Below are 23430 nucleotides of genomic sequence, written 5' to 3'. Positions count from 1 at the left end.
TCCTTCCTTCCTTCCTTCCTTCCTTCCCTCCCTCCCTTTTCTTTCTTTCTTTTCTTTCTTTCTTTCTTTCTTTCTTTCTTTCTTTCTTTCTTTCTTTCTTTCTTTCTTTCTTTCTTTCTTTCTTTCTTTCTTCTTTCTTTTTCCTTCCGTCCTTTCTTTCCTTCCCTCCCTTCTTTGTCTTTCTTTTCTTTCTTTCTCTTTCTTCTTTCTTTTTCCTTCTTTCCTTTCTTTCCCTCCCTGCCCCCCTCCTTCCTTTCTTTTTTTTCTTTCTTCATTTTCCTTCTTTCTTTTCTTTCCCTCCCTGCCTTCCTGCCTTCCTTCTTTCCTTCCATCTTTCCTTTCCTTCCTCTCTCCCTCCCTCCTTCTTTTCTTCTTTCTTTCTCTCTCTTTCTTCCTTTCTTTTCCTTCCTTCCTTCCTTCCTTCCTTCTTTCCTTCCTTCCCTCCCTCCTTCCTTCCTTCCTTCCTTTCTTTTCTTTCTTTCTTTCTTTCCTTTCTCACAGAGTCTCATTCAGTTGCCCAGGCTGGAGTACAGTGGCATCATAACTCAGTGCAGCCTTGACTTCCTGAGCTCAAGTTAACCTCTGGCCTCAGCCTCCCAAGTAGCTGGGACTACAGGCACGGGGCACCATGCCCCACTACTTTTTCATTCAGCCTCCACCCCACCCTCTGCCCAGGAGCTTTTGCTGCAGGCTGTAAAATGTTGAAGATGAAAACCCACGCTTTGACTCCTCTGCATTGAATTCTATGCCAGGCATCTGGGGGCAGGGTGGGGCAGGGGAGTTACTCAGTCCCTGTTGGCTGAACTGAAAGGAGCTTTCCTCTACTGATGTTGATGATCTCTCTCTTTCTGACTTCCTATTATGTACCATATACTTTGTCACTTAGATGTACCTTGATGTAGTCTCTTGAGAGATGATGCTTAGATCATTGTGAATGGATGACCATTCAGGGAATGGTTGCAACAGTTTCCACCCCTGGGTCTCAGCCTATGAGTCAACAACTATTGAGTACAGGATATTGTGCTAGATTTTCTTGAGGAAGAAAATAAGTAGGGAAAAGGCATAGATCCGATCATGAAGAAACTTGAAAATGAGCTCTGGACACAAAGAATATGTGTATCAAAAATAACAAAGAATATGTGTAACACAAATATGGACTCTGCTGGGTACAGTGGCTCATGCTTGTAATCTCAGCACTTTGGGAGGCTGAGGCAGGAGGATCACTTGAGCCCAGGAGTGCAAGACCAGTTTGGGCAACATGACAAGAACCCATCTCTACAAGAAAAATAAAAATAAATGAACTGGGGGCTGGGCGCAGTGGCTCACGCCTGTAATCCCAACACCTTGGGAGGCCGAGGCAGGCAGATCACCTGAAGTCAGGAGTTCGAGACCAACCATGGCCAACATGGAGAAACCCCATCTCTACTAAAAACACAAAAAATTAGCTGGGCGTGGTGGTGCATGCCTGTAATCCTAGCTACTCCGGAGGCTGAGGCAGGAGAATCACTTGAACCTGGGAGGCAGAGGTTGCAGTCAGCCGAGATTGTGCCATTGCACTCCAGCCTGGGCAACAAAAGTGAAACTCTGTCTCAAAAATAAATAAATAAATAAATTTAATTAATTAATTAACTGGTCATAGTGGCATGCAAGCCAAGCTACTCAGGAGGCTGAGGCAGGAGGATTACTTGAGCTTAGGAGGTTGAGGCTGCAGTGATCCAAGTTCATGCCACTGTACTCCAGTCTGGACAGCAGAGTGCGGCCTTCTCTTAAAAAAAAAAAAAAATTAAAAAGACTATAGAGCCAGACTGCCTGGGTTCAAATTTCAGCTCTACTACTAACTTGGACAAGACACTCAACCTCTCTATGTCTTAGTTTCCTCATCTATAAATAAGCTTAAGAACAGTCTCAACCTCACAGTGTTGTGAAGATTGAAATATGCAAAACAGAGTAGTATATGTATATGTGATATGAAATATGCAAAGCGGAATAGTATATGTATATGTAATAAGAGGCAAGTACAAATAAGAGCTATTATTATCATTAACATTATTGTTACATAAAAAGCATGTTATTTAATTACCTGTAGTACAAAAAAATATACTTAGTGAAAAATAACACTGGAAAACGAATCTTCAGTATTGAACTTCTAAGTGCCACAGAATGTGATTTATCGAGTGCCTACAGATATATTTATAGAAGTAAATATACAGATATAATTAAAGATTACTTTCTGTAAGCCCTGAGTGTTGAAAGAAGCAGACTGAACTTTAAAAAAACAATCATATGCTGGCCAGGCTTGGTGGCTTACGCCTGTAATCCCAGCACTTTGAGAGGCTGAGATGGGTGAACTGCTTGAGCCCAGAAGTTGGAGACCATCCCGGGCAACATGGTGAAACTCTGTCTCTACTAAAAATACAAAAAATTGGCCCGGCATGGTGGCACACACCTGTGGTCCCAGCTACTTGGGAGGCTGAGGTAGGAGAATCACCTGAACCCAGGATCTCAGATCACACCACTTGCACTCCTGCCTGGGTGACAGAGGCCTTGGTTTTTGTTGTTGTTGTCTGTTTGTTTAAGTCATTGTGCCCTCCCAGTATTTGAGACTCCTCTTTCTTAATCTTATACTTAAATTTAGCTGAGCTTGATGGCTCACTCCTTTAATCTCAGCACTTTGGGAGGCCAAGGAGGGAGGATCACTTGAGCCCAGGAGTTCGAGACTAGCCTGGGCAACATGGCAAAACCCCATCTCTACAATAATTACAAAAAAATTAGCTGGGCATAGTGGTGTGCACCTGTGGTCCTAGCTACTCGGGAGGCTGAGGTGAAAGGATGGCTTGAGCCCAGCTCGAGGCTGCAGTGAGCAGTGATGGCACCAATGCACTCCAGCTTGGGTGACAGAGTGAGATCCTGTCTCCAAAAAAAAAAAAGAAAGAAAGAAAGAAAAAGAAAGAAAGAAAGAAAGAAAAAGAAAAAGTTATTAAATCTTTCTCCACACCTCTCGAAATATTTTCAAACTTACAGAAAGTTGCAGGAATAGTACAAAGAGCACCCACATTCCTTCCGCTCAGGTTCCTCAGTTGGTACCTTGTATCACGTTTGAGGAGTGTGTGTGTGTGTGTGTGTGTGTCTGTACCCTACCATTTTCTCTTTCTGAATGATTTGAGAGCAAATTGCAGATATGAAGCCCCTGGGCTCCCCAGTAAGTATTCTGCCCACCAAAGGACACTCTACTACATAACCACCATATGACCCTCCAGATAAGGAAATCCACACTGATTCAATGCTTCCAGCCAGTACTGAGACCCCATGCAAGTTTCACCAACTGTCCCAATGATGTCTTTTTGCTTTTTCATCCACAACCACTCCAGGAACACATGCTCCCTTTAGTTGTCGTCTATTCCTTCTCCTTCGATCTGGAGCCATGGTGCCTCAGTCTTTCCCTGTCATTTCTGCCCTTGACAGTTTTCAAGAGTACAGGCCTTTCATTCTGTAGGGTTACTAGGAAATCTCTCTACCCACAGAACACTTCTGATGCAAATGTGTGGGGTTTTTTTCTCATGACAACCAGTTCTCCAACTCTCCAGACAGTAGTCAGGTGTCCAACAATTCAGTAGAATTCTGACACTATAGACCTGGAGTTAGCGTCAGATCCCACAGGTTAAGGGCCTCAGTCTCACAAGACGGCCCCCACTTAAAATGCCAATCTCAAGTCCTGGGTCTCCCATACTTCTAATTGACTCGCAAAAAATCAAAGCTTCCCACAACACCTTGGATTTGCTAATTTGCTAGAACAGCTTACAGAACTCAGGAGTGCTCTTTCCTTACTAGTGTATTTTAAAGGATATAGCTCAGAAACAGCCAATGGGAGAGATGCAGGGGGCAAGGTCTAGGTCAAGAGACGCAGAGCTTCCATGCTTTCTCTGGGCGCGCTGCCCTCTAAGTACCTTAATGCACTCACCAACTCAGAAACTCTCTAAACTCTGTCTTTTAGGAGTTTTATAGAGGTCCTGTTACTTAGGTATGATTGACTAAATCATTGGCTATCGGTGATTAACTCAACCTTCAGCTCCCCTCCTCTACCTGGAGGTCAAGGGGTGGGGCTCCAAGTTCAAATCTTTTTTTTTTTTTTTTTTGAGAAGGAGTCTTGCTCTGTCGTCCAGGCAGGAGTACAATGGTGCGATCTCAGCTCACTGCAACCTCCCCATCCCAGGTTCAACCAGTTCTCCTGCCTCAGCCTCCCAAGTAGCTGGGATTATAGGCACATGCCACCACACCCAGCTAATTTTTGTATTTTTAGTAGAAACAGGGTTTCATCATGTTGGCCAGGCTGGTCTTGAACTGCTGACCTCGTGATCCACCTGCCTCAGCCTCCCAAAGTGCTGGGATTACAGGTCTAAGCCACCGTGCCCAGCCCCAAGTTCAAATCTTCTAATCACATGGTTGGCCTTTCTGATGACCAGACCCCATTCTGAAGCTATCTAAGGGTCTTTGGGCACCAGTCAACTCATTAGCATATAAAATAGATAACTCCTGTAGCTCCAGAGATTCCAAGGGTCCTTAGAAGTTCTTGTGTCAGGAACCTGGGACTGAGACAAAAATAGTATACTAAAAGATGCTTCTATCACACCTATCACTGAGGAAATTACAAGGATTTCAGGAGCTCTGTGCCAGGAGAGGGGACAGAAGACCAGGTGTATGTTTCTTACTGTATCACAACATCACAAGGGTGTTGGATTTGTCTGATTTTTCTTTTGACTAGTATTAGAAGCCATGCGTTCTTGGCCAGAATTCTTTAGAAATGGCTCTGTGCTCTTCTCATTACATCGCCACGGGACAAACAATGTCACTGTGTCCCACTGCTAATAATGTTAACCTTGATTACCTGGAAAAGTTGATGTTTGTCAGGTTTCTTGGCCACGCACAGTGGCTCATGCCTGTAATCTCAACACTTTGGGAGGCCAAGGCAGGTGGATTGCTTGAGCTCAGGAATTCAATAGTGGACAACATAGTGAAACCTCTTCTCTACAAAAAAAAAACACAAAAATTAGCTGGGCATGGTGGCACGTGCCTGTAGTCCCAGCTACCTGGGAGACTGAGGTGGGAGGATGGCTTGAGCCTGGGAGATTGAGCCTGCAGTGAACCGAGATTGTGCCCCTGCACTCCAGTCTGGGTTGACAAAGTGACCCTGTGTCAAAATGAAACAAAATAAAAACCCTCAAACATTATTTTTGCCTTTGTAATTGAACAGCATTCTGTGGGGAGATATTTTGAAATGACACCAACATATTGTTCCTCATGGACCCTCACTCGTTAGCCTTAGTATCTGTGGAACCCTCTGCCTGAATCAGCTTCCACCATGGTGATGGCCTATTGAGATTTTCTATTTCTATCAGTCCTTCTACATTTGTTAGTTGGCATTATACTGTAAGAAGCGTTTTCCTTTCTCCCTATTCATTCAATAACTCATTCACTCACTCACTCACTCATTCATTCATGTAAGTATGAATTCATTGATTTCTTTTCGTCCAATGGGTTGTATCCATTGACATCACTATTTTCATACTCAAAATTTCCCAGCTTTGGCTAGTAGGAGCCCCTTCAAGATAGATACTGGGTCCTTTTGACATGTCCTCATCATTATTTGAGCACTTCCTTGGTTTCTGGCACGAAAAGATGCTTCAGACTCATCTTGTACTTTTCCTGCCCCAGGAGCCTTGATTCCTTTCACAAGATGGTGTTTGGAAGCCGAGATCTAGGCCTTCAGTGAGCACCTTTCTACTGGGTATCATTGCTTCTAGGCCCTTTTCAGTGGACAGAGCTAGAAAATAAATGTATGTCTCTGTGTACATACACATACATACATCTCTATTTTTATGTAAGTATACATAAAATCAAAAACTATGAGTTTCTATTTATCTCCAATTGCAATCTAACAATCCAATGTTCTTTCTAATCATTCACTTTTATAAAATCACTTCTCTGACAGTGATTCCATTATCCTCTGATTATAGATTCCATTAGCCTCACTGTATTTACATTTTCACTCAGTTTTCTAATTTTTTTTTTTTTAGATGGAGTCTCGCTCTGTTGCCCAGGCTGGAGTGCAGTGGTGCAATCTCAGCTCACTGCAATCTCCGCCTCCTGGATTCAAGCAATTCTCCTGCCTCAGTCTCCTGAGTAGCTGGAACTACAGGCGCGCACCACCACACTCGGCTGATTTTTGTATTTTTAGTAGAGATGGGGTTTCACCATGTTGGCCAGACTGGTCTTGAACTCCTGACCTCAGGTGATCCACCTGCCTCAGCCTCCCAAAGTGCTGGGATTACAGGTGTGAGTCACCACACTCAGCCTCAATTTTCTAATTTTCTCAGTGTAACTAATCACACAATCACAATAACCACTTCCTTCTCTTTATCACCCGTAACTGCCTCCTTGACCATGGAACATACCAACACCTCCTTGCAGCCCCCACTACAAGAGGGCCCTCTTCCTTCCCCTCACTGTCCCTCTTCCTTGCGCCAGGGCACACTAACGTGTCCATGCTGGTCCCCCTACCCCTCCCAGTGCTCTAATTCTTCTACTACCAGGCAGGCAGAAACCCTCCACAACCTCGCTACTCCATTTCTTGGCCTCCAGGCATGCCAACACCTCTGCATCCATGTCCCTTCTGCCTCCTTTCTCCATGTGCAGAGCATACTGACACCCCAGGGGATGATAAAGAAGGGAAGGAAAACTGCATGTCTCATTTTTACTTCCAAATTTTAAGTTTATTTCAATGTGTTTCTGCCAAAACTTTAATGGGATTTTAACTCTCTGTGCCTCAATTTCTATTGTTGCTTATGAGATACCTTGTAAGCCTACATTAGCCTGTGCAGGGCCCACCCCAAAGGCTGCCACAAGCAGGCTTAGTGTATCATGGGAATATGTATTAAAGAACTACAATTAAGTAGTGTGTGATTCAAGTAGTATATACAGGTTTTAGAAGACCTGATGTTAAACATCTCTCTAATAGTTTCTTAATTAATTGAAAAACATCCTTATTCCCAATAGTAGTTGTATATTCAAATTGGGTCAAAGTGAAAAGAAAATTACATAGTTTCTTAACTGCTTAATAAGCCCTTTCTTCTTGCCTCTGATGTGTGCTAAGGGGGCTGCTAAATGCCATCTTTACAAGGAATTTAATTTAACATTCTTTCTGTAAAAATATTGACCTCCTGGTAGATATGATCAATATATCTTGATCTTATTGATTAACCGTTGATTTCTTTTCTGTGTAATAGAACCCAGTTTTTGAAATTCAAGAGCGGCAAGAGGAAATAGTGGAAATAAACCCTGAATATAATGATTCCAAGATGATAATAAAGGTAAACTTACTTATTTCATAAACCTGAATTATGAGCAGTGTTGTTCTCCTGTAGAAAAAAATATGGATTTGTTTAGAAAACTCAGCTTTCTTTTCTTTTTCATCTAAGAATATACCCATATTTAGCTAAATTATACTTTGCTTTGTGAGTATGGATCTATGTGTTCATTTTAGGAAGAGGAGTTTGCTGTTGTACCTCCCATATGAGCACCCCTGAGTTATTTTTAATCTCTTGAGACTTGTCAAGGCTTCGTAAGCACTAGGCGTTATTCATTACAATTCTTGAGTCCAGGAATGATTTATTATAGTTTTTTTTCTTGAGATAGGGTCTCACTTTGTCACCCAGATTGAAGTGCATTGGTGTGATCACAGCTCACTGTAGCATTGACCTCCTGGGCTCAGACTTCTGAGCAGCTAAGACTACAGGTGTGTGCCATCACACCCTGCTAATTTTTAAAATTTTTTTGGAGATCTTGCTGTGTTGCCCAGGCTAGTCTTGAACTCCTGGGCTCAAGGGACCCTCCTGCCTTGGCCTCCCAAAGCACTGAGATTACAGGTGTGAGCCATTGTGCCCAGCCTGTAGATAATTATGGATCATGGAATTTCGTATTTGAAAGGCATCTTGGAGGAGGCTATGTGATTTATCTTACAGATGAGGAAACAGGCAGAAAGGGAATATGACTTGCCCAAGACCACATAGAGGATTAGAGGAAAATTGGAAATAGAAACTAGTGTCCTAATTTCCATTCTGTTGCCCTCTCCGTTATATCAAAAGGCCACAGGGCAGGAAAAACGACCAGGCACCTGAGTGATGAAATAGCTCCCCTCAGTGTCCTTTCCGTGGTATTACAGAAGGACTCGGGACATCTGTTTTCCCATGGAAGCAAAGGCTGGTCTTTCTGATGATTGCTGCGTAGCGAGAGTCTATGGGAGGCACTTCTTGGTGACCCTTCCAATCGCAAACTAAAACCGTGGCACAGAAATCAGCACAGTTAGAAATGGGCTGACATATGCAGATTGGTAGCTGGAATTAGCCCAAGTGGGAAGGAAAAAACTGTGTCTGAAAATCTTTTAAAATAAAATACATTATGCATATGAAAAAGAATAAAGAATTACGTAATGAGAAGTTGGATTCCCATCCCAAAGATTAAAAAAATAAATCATTGCTGAATCAGTTGAAGCCCCCAGTGTATCCCTCTTGGGACATCTTCCTGTTCCCTCATGGCAACCACTAACCTGAATTTTCTACTTATTCTTCTTTCTCTTTTCTTCATAGTATTCACAAACTTTAGTTTAGTTTTTCATGATTTTGTATTTTATTTAAACGATATTATACTGCAAGTTTTCTTCTGCAGCTTCCCTTACCATTTAGCATCATGCTGTGAGCTTACATGGTCATTACTGGTAGCTTCAGTTCATTTATTTTCACTGCTATATAGAATTATTGGAGAAGCATTTTTATTCATTCCCTATTTGTTGGACATTTGGATTGTTTTCAGATTTTCGTAACACAAACAATGCTGTTACAAACTTTGTGGTACAGGACCCAGTGTGTATATGTGTAAGAATTTTTTTTCTGATTGCGTAAATGTACCTACAAGTAGGACTGCTGAATGGAAGGGGTCTACACATGTTCAACTTAAGAGATTATATTAAATTGCTCTACAACATGATTGCACCATTTTTTGCTTCCCCCAGCAATATATTAAGAACTCCAGGAGCTGGGCATGGTGGCTAATGCCTATTATCCCAGCACTTTGAGAGTCCAAGGTGAGAAGTTCAAGTAAGGAGTTCAAGACCAGCCTGGGCAACATAACAAGACCCTGTCTCTAAAAATAAAATTTAAGAAAAAAATTAGCTGAGCAGTCCTCGCTTCTCAGGAGACCGAAGCAGAAGGATGGCTTGAGCCTGGGAGTTCAAGGCTACAATGAGCTTTGATCCTGCCACTACATTCCAGCCTGGGTGACAGAGCAAGATCCTGTCTTAAAAAAGAAAAAAAATGCTCCATCGTTCTAAATCTTCTTCAGAATTGAGCGTTGCCAGATTTATTTTTCTCAATGTGGTGGGTGTAAGATGGTATTTTATTATTGTAATTTGTATGTATTTTATTATTAATAAGTTTGGGCATCTTTTCACAATTATTGGTCATTTGTGTTTTCTCATCTGTGAAATGCCTAGTCATGTCTTTTGCCCATTTTTTATTAGGTTGTTTATCTTTTTCTTGTTAATTTATAGGAGCTCCTTATATATTGTGGTTACCAATCTTTTGTTAGCTATATGTGTAGAATGTATCTTCTAGTAGTTTTGACTTGTCTTTTTACTCTGTTCTTGGTGCCTTTTAAAAATTAAATGTGCTTATATTTGTAGTTTTTATTTTGAAGTAATTTCTTTTTTTTTCCTTTTTTTTTCTTTTTTGAGACAGAATTTCCCTCTTGTTGCCCAGGTTGGATTGCAATGGCATGAACTCGGCTCACTGCAACCTCCGTCTCCCGGGTTCAAGCAATTCTCCTGCCTCAGCCTCCTGAGAGCTGGGATTACAGGTGTGCACCCCCAAACCTAGCTAATTTTGTATTTTTAGTGGAGATGGGGTTTCTCCATGTTGGTTAGGCTAGTCTTGAACTCCCGACCTCAGTTTATCTGCCCGCCTCGGCCTCCCAAAGTGCTGGGATTATAGGCGTGAGCCACCGTGCCCAGCCTATTTTGAAATAATTTCAAACCATGTAAGAAGAATTGTTACATGGCCATATTGAATCTAACCATACCCAAATTCACCAATTATTAAGATTTTTCCATCTGTGTTTTACAATGTTATCTATCTTTTTTCCTTGACCGACTTGAGATCAAACTGCAGACATCATGTTTTTTTGACCTCTGCCAAAATTTCAGTATGTATTTCCTAGAATAAAGACATTATATCACTTCTATAATCACGGTACAATGACAAGAATCAAAATTTTTAAAAATTGAGATGAAATTTACACAACATAAAATTAGCTATTTTAAAGTGCACAATTTAAGGCTGGGCATAATGGCTCATACCTGTAATCCCAGCACTTTGGGAGGCCAAGGCAGGCAGATCATCTGAGGCCAGGAGTTCGAGACCAGCTTGGCCAACATGGTGAGACCCTGTCTCTACTAAAAATATAAAAATTATCTGGGCATGGTGGTGCATGCCTGTAATCCCAGCTACTTGGGAGGCTGAGGCATGAGAATCACTTGAACCCAGGAGGTGGAGGTTGCGGTGAGCCAAGATCCCGCCAATTCACTCCAGCTTTGGCAACAAGAGGGAACCTCTGTCTCAAAAAAAAAAAAAATTAAATAAATAAATAAACAAATAATATAGTTCACAATCCAGTGGCATTTAGTACATTCAAACTGCTGTGAAACCACCACCTCTATTTTAGTTCCAAATCATTTTTGTCACCCTAAAATAAAACCAATACCCATTAAGCAGTTACTCCCCAGTCACTCCACCCCCCACCCCACCCCACCCCTGCAGCAGCTATCAATCTGCTGCTTTAATGGATTTACTTCTTCTGGAGATTTCACATAAATGGAATTGTTCAATGTGTGATGTTTTGTGTTTCGCTTCTTTTGCTTAGTATAAGGTTTTTGAGGTTCATCCATGTGTCCATGTATTTGCATCAGCACTTCATTCCTTTTTATGGCTGAATTATATTCCATTATATGTAAAAACCACAATTTGTTTATTCATTTATCCACTGATGGATATTTGGGTTGTTTCTACCCTTTGGCTATTGCGAACAGTGCCACTATGAACATTCATGTTCAAGTATTTGAGTACCTGATTTCCATTTTTTTTGGCTAGGTACCTAGGAGTGGAATTGCTGGGTCATATAATAATTCTATGTCTGACTTTCGGAGAAAGTGCCAAACTGTGTTCTGCAGCGACTGGGCCATTTTACATTACCACTAGCAATGTATGAGGGTTGCAATTTCTACATCCTTGCCAACACTTGCTATTTTCCTTTTTTTTTTTTTAAGACAGAGTCTTGCTCTGTCACCCAGGCTGGAGTGCAGTGGCACGATCTCGGCTTGCTGCAACCTCTGCCTCTTGGGTTCAAGCGATTCTCCTGCCTCAGCTGGGATTACAGGTGCCTGTCACCATGCCCGGCTAATTTCTGTATTTTTAGTACAGATGGTGTTTCACCACGTTGGCCAGGCTGGTCTCGAACTCCTAACCTGAAGTGATCCACCCACCTCGGCCTCCCAAAATGCTGGCTCCAAAGAGCCACTGTTCCCGGCCTTTTTTTTTTTAATAGCCATTCTACTGGGTATCAAGTGGTATCTCATTGTAGTTTTGATTTGCATTTCCCTAATGACTAATGATGTCATTATCTTATTATATCATTATATCAAGATATGTCATTATCTTATTATAAGGAAGTTTATGTGCTTATTGGCCACTTCTATATCTTCTTTGGAGAAATGTCTGTTTAAGTCGTTTGCCCATCTTTAGACTGGGTTTTCTTTTTCTTTTTGAGTTGTAAGAATTCTTTATATATTCTAAATAATAGACTCCAGATATATGATGTGCAAGTTTTTTTCTATACATTGAAGTCTATACATTGTCTTTTTAACTATGCTCGCGGTGGCGGGTGCCTGTAGTCTCAGTTACTCCCGAGGCTGAAGCAGGAGAATGGAGTGAACCCGGGAGGCGGAGCTTGCAGTGAGCGGAGATCGTGCCACTGCACTCCAGCCTGGGGACACAGCCAGACTCAGTCTCAAAAAACAAACAAACAAACAAAAAAACTATGTTGCCCAGGCTAGTTTCAAACTCCTGGGCTCAAGGGGTCCACCTGCCTGAGCCTCCTGAATAGCTGGGACTGTTGGCATGCACCACCACGCCTGGCTACTTTCTTGATAATGTCCTTTATTACACAAAAGTTTTCTGAAGTTTGATTATGACGTGTCCTGGCATGGATTTCTTTAGGTTTATCTGATTTGGGTTCATGCAGCTTCTTGATCTGTGGATTTATGTCTTTTGCCAAATTTGGGACATTTTCAGTCATTATTTCTTCAAAAAAAATTTTAGCCCCACCTCATTCTTCTCTCTTTTAGGGACTCTGATGACACAAATGTTAGGTCTTTCATTACAGTCTCATAAGACCCTGAGACACTGTTTATTGTTTTCTGTTTTCTGTCTGTCATTCAGTTTGGGTGATTTATATTGTTCTATCTTCAAATTCATTGATTCTTTTCTCTGTCTTCTCTATTCTGCTGTTGAGCCCATATTTTGGTTGTATTTTTTTCAGTTATATATATATTTTTAAGGCAGAATTTCACTCTGGCACCCAGGCTGGAGTACAGTGGCACGATCATAGTTCACTGTAACCTCAAACTCCTGGGCTCAAACGATCCTCCTGCTTCAGCCTCCCAAGTAGCTGGGACTACAGACACATACCATCATGCCTGGCAATTTTTTTTTATCTTTTATTTTTAGAGATGGGATCTTGCTTTGCTGTGCAGGCTGTCAGTTCTAAAATTTGCACTTGGTTCTTCTTTATATATTCTACTTCTCTGCAAAGAGTTTATATTTTTTCATTTATTTCAAACATGTTCATATTGTTCATTGAAACATTTTATGATGGCTGCTTTAAAATCTTGGTGAGATGGCCGGGCGCGGTGGCTTAAGCCTGTAATCCCAGCACTTTGGGAGGCCGAGACGGGCGGATCACTAGGTTAGGAGATCAAGACCATCCTGGCTAACACGGTGAAACCCCGTCTCTACTAAAAAATACAAAAAACTAGCCGGGCGAGGTGGTGGTGCCTGTAGTCCCAGCTACTCCAGAGGCTAAGGCAGGAGAATGGCCGTAAACCCGGGAGGCGGAGCTTGCAGTGAGCTGAGATCCAGCCACTGCACCCCAGCCTGGGCGACAGAGCCAGACTCCATCTCAAAAAAAAAAAAAAAAAAAAAAATCTTGGTGAGATAATTCCAACGTTTATGTCACCTTGGTGTCAGTGTCTATCATTGTCTCCCCTCACAAGACTCTGGGTGGTTTTTGTTTTTGTTTTTTGTGTTTTTTGAGACGGAGTCTCGCTGTCACCCAGGCTGGAGTGCAGTGGTGTGATCTTGGCTCACTTCAACCTCCACCTCCCAGGTTCAAGCAATCCTCCTGCCTCAGCCTCCTGAGTAGCTGGGATTACAGGTGCCCACCACCATGTCTGGCTAATTTTTTTTTTTTTTTTTTTTTTTTCAGTAGAGACGAGGTTTCACAATGTTGACCAGGCTGGTCTCAAACTCCACCTGCCTTGGCCTCCCAAAGTGCTGGAATTACAGGCATGAGCCACCACGCCTGGCCTTCTGGGTGGCTTTTAAATCTTGTTTTAGCAGACCTTCTCTGACTGTACGTTGGTGGGAAAAGAGGGGCACTGCCTCTTTACTGCCAGGTGGAGGTAAAAGTCCAGGCCCCCACTGGGGACACCTTTGGGTGTGTGTGGAGGCGGGGGATGCCTCCTTACTACTGGGTTGCTGGGAGGGCCTCCCATGTGGCCTCCATTGACACCACCCAGGTGGGGAGCAGGAGGGTTTGCCACATGGGGGTGAAAGTCCAGGCTTCTTATGCACCTTGGCTGGCGGGGGTGGAGGTGGGCTGTTTGGCTGCCACAAGGAAGTTCATGTCAAAAAGTTTTTTGTCTTACTAGGCTGCCTTTTTCCTTGTCTTTTGGCTTTTCCGGGAGCTTTTTTTTCACCTGCATCCCTTGGTGTTTCCAGGTTGTCAGCCCCTCCAGCTTCCAGTCCAGGATATATAAGGTAAAAAGAAAACCACGGGAACTCACCACCTTGTCTTCCCTGAGTCTCAAGCTCCCTGGCCCATCGACCTTCTCTCTATATCTTCCAGAGTCTTCATAGGCTTGTTTTAGGTATAATGTCCAGGGGGATTGGCTGGACTTAGCGGAATAAATTGGAAGAAGTACATCTACCCCAATTTGTTCCCAATACCGTTTTCCAATGGTCCATTTTTTTTCTTCTGAGCTGCAATGTCAGCTCTTGTCATATATCAAGTTTCCATATAGACATCGGTATTTTTTAGTGGATTATTTATTTATTTACTTTAAAATTTTAGATTCAGGGGGTACATGCGCAGGTTTGTTACACAGGTATATTGCGCTGAGAGTTGGGCTTCTGATGATCCCATCGCCCAGGTAGTAAACATAGTACCCAATACTATGTTTTCAACCCTTGCCTTCCTTGCTCCCCCTTTCGGAATCCCCTGCTTGTTTCCATCTTTGTGTTTCTGTGTATTTAAATGGATATTTTAATGTCTTTACATTTATTGAAATTTCCTTTAATGTCCTTCAGTAAGATTGTATAATTTTCTTAGTAAAGGACATGCTAATCTTTTGTTAGCTTTATTAGTAGATAGGCTTTCAATTTTTGCTTCATTGGGAATAGGACCTCTTTTAAAGCATATTTTAAATTGTTGCTGGTGTATAGAAATGAAGTTGATTTCTGCATATTGATTTTACAACAATAAACTTTTTGCAATTATAATACTTTTTCTGCAGATTATTTTGTAGCCTGGTTTGAATATCTTTAATTTCTTTTTGTTTTACTGTGCTGGCTAAGACTTTTCATTATACTAGTGTAGGAGAATGACGACAGTGGACATTCTTTCCTTTGTCCCGATTTTAAAGGAAATACATCTAATATTTTACCTTTGAGTATGACTTATGGTGTAGGTTTTTGAAGATGTCTTTTGTCAAGTTAAGGAAGTTCCTATTCCTGGTTTACTAAAAGTTTTTTTTTTTTTGAGACAGATTATAGCTCTGTCACCCAGGCTGGAGTACAGTGGTGTGGTCTCGGCTCACTGCAACCTCCACCTCCCGGGTTCAAGCGATTCTCCCACCCCAGCCTCCCAAGTAGCTGGGATTACAGGTGTACACCACCATACCCGGCTAATTTTTGTATTTTTAGTAGAGGTGGAGTTTCACCATGTTGGCCAGGCTGGTCTCGAACTCCCAATCTCAAGTGATCCACCCACCTCAGCCTCCCAAAGTTTTGGGATTACAGGCGTGAGCCACCTCCCCTGGTTGCCAGAAGATTTTTTAAAATTTGGGAATGGAGATGATCATAAGGTTTTTAACCTTTCTTTTGGTAATGTGGTACAGATAATTTTTAAAGCCTTTTAACTAATTCAAAATCATTACTTGGGTTAAGAGAACACAACGCTTTAAATAAAGGCTTTATCAAATCAGGATTCAGGTAAAAACAATGAAGTAAAAGTCTGCTATGATTATAGATCTTTTACTAACTTAATAATTTTTAGTCAGTAAGAGGATTTGGAGTTAACTCAATTTTAAAGATCTGTAAGTCAAAAGGAGGTTTTTCTTTTTTTCTGCCTGTAAGCAGGTCATAATTTCCGCTTTGCTATGTCATTTGTAAAAGTGTCCAATTCTACATATAGGCCTTTAAGAAATAATTGCATTATTGAATTAGAGCAATTGGAGAATGTATTATGTTTCAGTTTGGACAGAATGCCATCCCCAAGCTTCAGGGACATCCCTGCCTTCTGATTTCTCCAAGTCCAGCGGTAAGGAGTATTGGGAGAATAAGAGAAATAAAGGGTAGGAAACTGGGCTCTCAGCACCCTTTTCTTGACTTCCCTTAATTGTAGGTGTCAGCCCATGAAATTTTGGCCAGCTTCAAGCCTACATGGTAAATATATGTCTTGTGGAAATGCAAACAAACTTGTATTTCTTTGTGGACGGTTAGTGATGGCTTTAGTCAAGATAGATTATTTTAAAAAAAAACAAATGTAGGCTGGGCACGGTGGCTCATGCCCTTAATCCCAGCACTTTGGGAGGCTGAGGCGGGTGGATCACTTAAGGTCAGGAGTTCAAGACCAGCCTGGCCAACATAGTGAATCCCCATCTCTACTAAAAATACAAAAATTAGCCAGGCATGGTGGCGTGCGCCTGTAATCTCAGCTACTTAGGAGGCTGAGGCAGGAGAATTGCTTGAACCTGGGTGGAGGTTGCAGTGAGCCGAGATTGTGCCACTGCACTCCAGCCTAGGTGATAGAGCAAGACTCCATCTCAAAAAAAAAAAAAAAATACTTTTTGATGATTTTAATGAGAATACAAAATGATTATTGTTCTTTCTGGCTCTGGATGTTAGCCCAGTGTTTTGTTGTTAACTATAATGTGATACAATATGACATAAAATATCATATGCAATATTATTTCAGATTGACTATGATATACCTAAGTAGGCCAGAATTAGCACAAAATAGTCCACCTGGAAAAAAAACCTTTATGAAAACGCCAGTTCATCTGAAATAATTAAGAATGGAACTACTGGCTAAAAATGTTACTTCCATAGGAAATTAATGATTTTGATAATGTATTAATTAATGAACAGTTTTTAAAAACATGTTTTGACATATTTTCAATGATGAGTTCTTCTATAATAATATAAATATATTTTTTAAAGCATTGGAGCCAGAATATCTGGGTTTAAATTATAGCTATGCCTTTTATGAATTGTGTTATCTAGGGCAAACAATTTAGCTCCCTAAGCCTCTACTTCCTCTTCTGTAAAATGGTGACTGTAATAATTACGTCCTAGAGTTGTTAGAAAGATTAAGTGAATTGGCCGAGCGCAGTGGCTTACACTTGTAATCCCAACACTTTGGGAGGCCGAGGCAGGTAGATCACAAGGTCAGGAGATCAAGGCCATCCTGGTGAAACCCCATCTCTACTAAAAATACAAAAAAAATTATCTGAGTGTTGTGGCTCACGCCTGTAATCCCAGCTACTCAGGAGGCTGAGGCAGGAGAATCACTTGAACTGGGCAGGCGGAGATTTCAGTGAGCCGAGATCACGCTACTGCACTCCATCCTGGCAACAGAGCAAGACTCTGTCACAAAAAAAAAAAAAAAAAGAAAGAAAGATTAAGATTAAGTAAATTGAAGTATGTGAAATGCCCAAGATAATAGATGTCAGAACATGGTATTTCTAATTCCCTCCACTATCATGCTGCAGTACCATGTGGTGATTATGGGCAGGGACTGTGGGGCTCCACTGCCTCACAAGCTGTGTGAGTGTGGGAAAGCTACTTAAACGCTCTATGCCTCAGGGCTCTCATCTGTAAAATGGGCATAATAAAAGCACCTTTCTCATAGGGTGGTTTTGAGAATGAATTTAGTTTATTGATATAAAATGCTTAGAATGGTGCCTGGTGCGCAGGGAATGCCATGTACGTGGTAGCTAGTGTTGTACTGAGACAGTCACAGTTTGTTGTATTGGCATATCTCTGACTTACTACTTCTATAACTAACTACAGCTGTGGCCAGCAATATGCTTCAGGCCTTGGGAGTGTGGTGGAATTTTCGGACTTGAATGCCAAGGGTATAGCGAAGAGGGTGGAAAAGCAGAGGGGGCCACGTATTCCCCAGCTCTGGGCTCCGAATGCTTTGCTAAAACAGCCATCTTTGCAGATTCTAGCTCTGGGCCTAAGGAGAAGAGAGCAAAGATATTATGTGTCTCCTGGGTGCCATTTACCCTCACTGAGCCACTGCTTTAATAAACACCAATATTTTTTAGCTCCACTGTAAATGTTGTTTATAGTGAAAATCATATTATAACAGCGTTAATGGAATTTTTTAGAAGATGAAATATAAATCAACTATAAACGCACCACTTGATGCAAAAACTGATTTTATTTTTTCAATTTACCTCTAGTTTTTGTTTACATGCATATCTAGTATATGTTTACACAGTAGACATCACTGTTTATGTACAATTATACCCTGTTTATTAATACTAATCGATAACAGTTTTCCCTGTTATATGGTCTTTATAATAGTAATTATTGATAGCTGCACAATCAGGTAGATAGGCCATAATTACTCCATTTTTGAAAATGACAATGTCCACCTTCTACATACTGCAGGAGAACTTTACATATGATTGATAGCAAAGAAAACAAATTGTAAAAGAAAAGGAAATCAAAGGCCTAAATCTCCTTATGGCACAAGGGGAGTATTTGATTGCTTAGGAGCTGTAAAATTCTATCATTTGATTTTGCAATGCATTTCTACCCCAAATGCTTTATTTCATGTATGTATTTTTAAATTTAAGAGAATTAAAAAGAAGTTGCATGTGATGGGTATGTGGAGGTTCATTATACTATTGTCTATTTTTGTATATGTTTAAAATTTTCCATAAGTAAAAAGCTTAAAAAAGAATCTGCTTATAAATGATTTTTCCAATACCCTTGGAAATAGCTAGAAATATCTCTTGATGAACATGCCAACACTAGCCCACATGGCACCTTTGTGGGAAATTTCAAAGTATCTCTTCCTCAAGAGCTTTTGCTTCCCTGTACCTGGAAGGGTATGTGGTAAGGGTATGTCAATCTACAGCGTCTACATGGGAAAAGCTCCTTGCATGTGGCTCTCTTGCACGGTGCACAACTTCCCACATATGCAAGAGTTTTGCTTGGGTATCACTAAACCACTGTTGAGAACGTGTTTAAGAAGGGGGCACAGGGAGGGGAAGCGGAGGAGGCTGTAGCTGTTCCATCATTGGTGACCTGTACTGGGTAGAGGGTGACTAGCAGTGTGTGATGCTACAGTAAGCCATGCCCTCCCCAACCCACCCTGGGCTGGGACCCTTGGGCCTGCCGTAGGTCATAGTCCACATTCACTGGAGGGGTCCACTTTATGGTTGTGTCCTGACCACATCCTTGCTAAGACCCAGGCTCTCCTTTCTCCTGGTAGCTCCGTGATGAACACAAATGCCCCTCTTCTGTCGGACCCTCCAAACACTCCAGTCCAGGCTACCTTGGGATTGAGGTCATTACTCTCCTCTTGACTTTCCTTGTGCTTGTGGTTCTGTCCTGGTCTCGGTCAGTCCTTTCCCTGTCTGACGCTAGTCCCAGCTCCTTCTCCCACTCCTGGGAATTCTCCAGTTCCTGACTCACTGCAGCCTACAGGCTCTGACAGCACGGCAGGTGTCAGAAGGCGCCTCTTATGTTCAAGGGTCCTGGGCTTCCAGCAGGGGAGTAGATGGCAAGTTACCAGTAGCCCCAAATGTTAGATGCTGTGGCTTGATTAAAGAGAAATAGGAGACAGCTCCACGAGATCCAACAGATGGTCTGATTAGGGAAGAAGGAAGCCAGTGCAGAACACTTACAAAATAGCCATGCTTGGTAGTGAGCTGTTTTGGACAGGGACGGTTTGGCAAGCCCTTCTGAAATCTTCACAGCCGGCGTCAGGCCTGGCACTGAGCAGCATGCAACAAATGTTTGTTAGATGAATAAATAAAACATAAGGGCTGGGCACAATGGCTCACACCTGTAATCCCAGCACTTTGGGAGGCTGAGGCGGGTAGATTGCTTGAGTCCAAGAGTTCGAGACCAGCCTACCCAACAGGACAAAACCCTGTCTCTACTAAAAATATTACACAAAAATTAGCCAGGTGTGGTGGAGCATGCCTGTAATCTCTGCTACTCAGAAGGCTGAGGCAGGAGAATTGCTTGAACCCAGGAGGCAGAGGTTACAGTGAGCCAAGATCGTGCCACTGCACTCCAGCCTGGGTGACTCCAAAACAAACAAACAAACAAAACACTACAGTATAAAATGTATATATTAGGGCTGAAGAAATATAGCATAGAAGAGTGATCTAAGTGGATGAGAGTAATAAAGATTTCCTACGGGGGAAATTATTTTTAGAAACTGAAGGGTAGAGAGAAGTCTAGTGCAGTGGTCCAAGCACTGATAATAATACTGTGTAGCCTCTAGCAAGTTACTTAACCTTTCTGTCTCAGACTCATTTCCAAAACAGAATAGTGCTTACTAGATAGGGGTGGAGTGTTCCCTCGCAGGTGGCGCTCACTGGAAGGCCTCAGTGAGTTAATGGGTAAATGGAGCTTAGTGCTTGATCAATAGAATTAGCAACATCATCTGATATCCCATCTTCACATTCCTGGGAGTCCTCTACAATTGCTCCTAATTCTTTTACAAAGTAACATTTCATTTTCCTAAATTATTTTCTAGTCCTTGTTCATAGTCAACTTGTTTTGTTAAAATTACTTTATTCTTTGTAGAAAATGACGCATGCTCATAAAAAAGAGCTCCAAGCAATAAAGTACAAATAAAGAAGCAAAATAGAGTTGATATTTAAGAACAGAGTGCTGTTCTCATCACGTGGCCCTAGTCCCTTGTATGTGTATTGTTCTCATGCGAGTCACTGAAGCAAAATATTACTCCATGGAACCTGGATGTTTTTGCTAATTCTTGAATAAAGACAAACAAGTTTGTATTATAAAGTATCAAACTACTTTATCTAGACTTTTTCTAAGTAAGAAAACTGAACTGACTTTTTCTAGAATAAAAACTGAGGTTATTTGTACAAGACATTGGAAACAAATTCCTCTTGACATTTTCTTTCTGTTTATCAGTGGCCTGAGGCTTCCACCACTAAACCCAAAGCTGTAGATACCTATTGCTTGGATTATAAGCCTTCCAAGGGAAGAAGGTAATGATGTTTTTTAGCATATGTGGAAATTGATATTGCATCCTGTAACTCTGGAAAAACTCATTGTTCAGATTTATGTGAAGGGTTTAGCCTGAAAATAATCTGTTGAGAAAGGAGAAAGATTTGTAATATCCAACAATTTCAAAGCCAAAGTTTCTAGTTCATTGCTCATATTTAGAGATAAGAAAGTAGGCCCAGGAGAACTGGGAGGACAGGGCAAAAGTCACAGTGGACTAAGATCACAACCCAAGTCTCCTGACATGTAGCCATTTGGAAACATTTCTTTCTATTTGCGTCCTGGAAGATGGACAAGAGGCAAAAAAAAAAAAAAATATATATATATATATATATATATATATATATATATATATATATATTTAAAAGGATATAAGGGCGGGCGCGGTGGCTCTTGCCTGTAATCCCAGTACGTTAGGGGGCTGAGGCAGGTGGACTGCCTGAGGTCAGGAGATCGAGACCAGTCTGGCCAACATGGTGAAACCCCATCTGTACCAAAAATACAAAAAAATTAGCCAGACGTGGTGGCATGCACCTGTAATCCCAGCTACTTGGGAGGCTGAGGCAAGGGAATTGCTTGAACCAGGGGGGCGGAGGTTGCTGTGAGCCGAGATGGTGCCACTGCACTCCAGCCTGGGTAACAGAGCGAGACTCCACCTCAAAAAAATAAATAAAAAAATAGAAAGGATATAAATATACGGTTAAATAGGAGAAATAAGACCTAGGGTTCAATAGGTCAGTAGAGTGGCTTTAGTTAACAATAATCCATTGAACACTTCAAAATAGCTAGAAGAGAATAATTTAAACATTCCTAGCATAAAAAGAAGATAAATATTTAAGGTGGTGGATATCCCAGTTGCCCTGATTTGATCTTTACACATTATATGAAGGTATCAGAATAGCACATGTTGGCTAGGCACGGTGGCTCATGCCTGTAATTCCAGCACTTTGGGAGGCTGAGGTAGAAGGATCACTTGAGGCCAGGAGTTTGAGATCAGCCTAAGCAAAATAGTGAGACCCTGTCTCTACAGAAAAATTTAAAAATTAGCCAGGCATGGTGGTATGTGGCTACAGTCCCAGTTACCTGGGAGGCTGATGCAGAAGGATTAGTTGAGCCCAGGAGTTCAAGGCTGCAATGCAGTGAGCATTCCAGCCTGGGCGACAGAGTTAGACCCTGTCTCAAAAAATATATATGTAATATAAAGTTACATATACCCCAAAATATATAAATCTATTATGTATCAATTTTTAAAAAGGAATAAAAAGAGTAGGTAGTTCAACTAAAAGCTCAAGACAGGCAATTGTATTAGTCAGAAAGTAAAGCTTTCTGGAGAGTTTCCTAACTTCTGAATAAACTTCAGAAGGTTTTGCAGAATTAGACTAGTGGAAACATAAGGCTCATGCTAAAAAATTTCAGAAAGTGCTCTTGCCCTTTTAAGTGCAAAATAAGCAGATTGCAAAGGCGCTTTTCATCTCCACCCTGAAAGGTGGTGTTTGTACCTAAGAAGGGAGGAACGAGAGGGCCTGAGTACTGAGGCTTCCCATCCACTTATACAATTTCCCAGTGGGGACCTGGGGATCTGAAAGGCCTGTGCCAAGTCAGGCTTTATGCTGGCATTGAGAAGTGCTACACAAGTGGGCAGAAACAATGAAGAAATGCTTTGTGGGATTAGAGAGACCTCACATCCCCCAATACGCTGTTAATATCACTTGTTGAAATTAGAGACTGGGCACAGTGGCTCAAGCCATAATCCCAGCACTTTGGGAGGCTGAGGTGGGAGGATCCCTTGAGCCCAGGAGTTCGAGACCAGCCTGGGCAACATGGTGAGACCGCATCTGTACAAAAAAAAATTATTTTTTAATTTTTTTGGAAGCAAGGTCTCATTCTGTTACCCAGGCTGGAGTGCAGTGGCACAGTCATAGCTCATTGCAGCCTCGAACTCCTGGGCTCGACTGATTCTCCCATCTCAGCCTCCATGCCCAGCTAATTTTTTTTTTTTTTTTTTCAGATGGAGTTTCACTCTTGTTGTCCAGGCTGGAGTGCAGTGGCACAGTCTCAGCTCACCGCAACATCCGCCTCCTGGGTTCCAGTGATTCTCCTGCCTCAGCCTCCTGAGTAGCTGGGATTATAGCCGTGCGCCACCACACCTGGCTAATTTTTGTGTTTTTAGTAGAGTCGGGGTTTCACCATGTTGGCCAAGCTGGTCTCGAACTCCTGACCTCGTGATTCACCCGCCTTGGCCTCCCAAAATTCTGGGATTACAGGCGTGAGGCACCGCGCCCAGCTCGTTCTCAGCTAACTTTTATATTTTTTGTAGAGACAGGATTTCAAACTCCGGGGCTCAAGCAATCTGCCTGCCTTGGCCTCCCAAAGTGCTGGAATTACAGGCGTGAACCACTGCACCTGGCCTACAATTTTTTTTTTTTAATTAGCTGGGTGTGGTGGCATGTACCTGTGGTCCAAGCTACTCAAGAGGCTGAGGTGGGAGGATGTCTTGAGCCCAGGAGGTTGAGGCTGCAGTGAGCTGTGATTGTACCACTGCACT

General features: G+C 41.9%; 1 protein-coding gene across 14 annotated transcripts in view; it reads left to right on the top strand.

Moving 5' to 3' along the window:
* Positions 1-23430, top strand: part of LEMD1 (LEM domain containing 1) — an 82874-nt gene that overhangs the window by 51561 nt on the left and 7883 nt on the right. For 4 of the 14 annotated variants that reach the window (XM_065540624.2, XM_005540582.4, XM_074034411.1 and 1 more), the window contains 4 exons: positions 7281-7364; positions 14100-14138; positions 15853-15918; positions 20793-20869. The exons of 1 other annotated variant lie outside the window; for it this stretch is intronic. In XM_065540624.2, the coding sequence (XP_065396696.1) occupies positions 7281-7364; positions 14100-14138; positions 15853-15918; positions 20793-20869 (266 nt within the window). Of the gene's footprint in view, positions 1-7280; positions 7365-9061; positions 9762-9785; positions 9904-14099; positions 14139-15852; positions 15919-16002; positions 19455-20792; positions 20870-23430 lie in introns of those variants that run through there. 9 more of the 14 variants (XM_045395752.2, XM_074034398.1, XR_012432188.1 and 6 more) reach the window with 8 other exon arrangements.

Source organism: Macaca fascicularis, chromosome 1, assembly GCF_037993035.2.
Source record: "Macaca fascicularis isolate 582-1 chromosome 1, T2T-MFA8v1.1".
Taxonomy (NCBI): domain Eukaryota; kingdom Metazoa; phylum Chordata; class Mammalia; order Primates; family Cercopithecidae; genus Macaca; species Macaca fascicularis.
The sequence above is the reverse complement of the archived record's forward strand: the minus strand, read 5'-3'. Positions and strand labels throughout refer to the sequence as shown.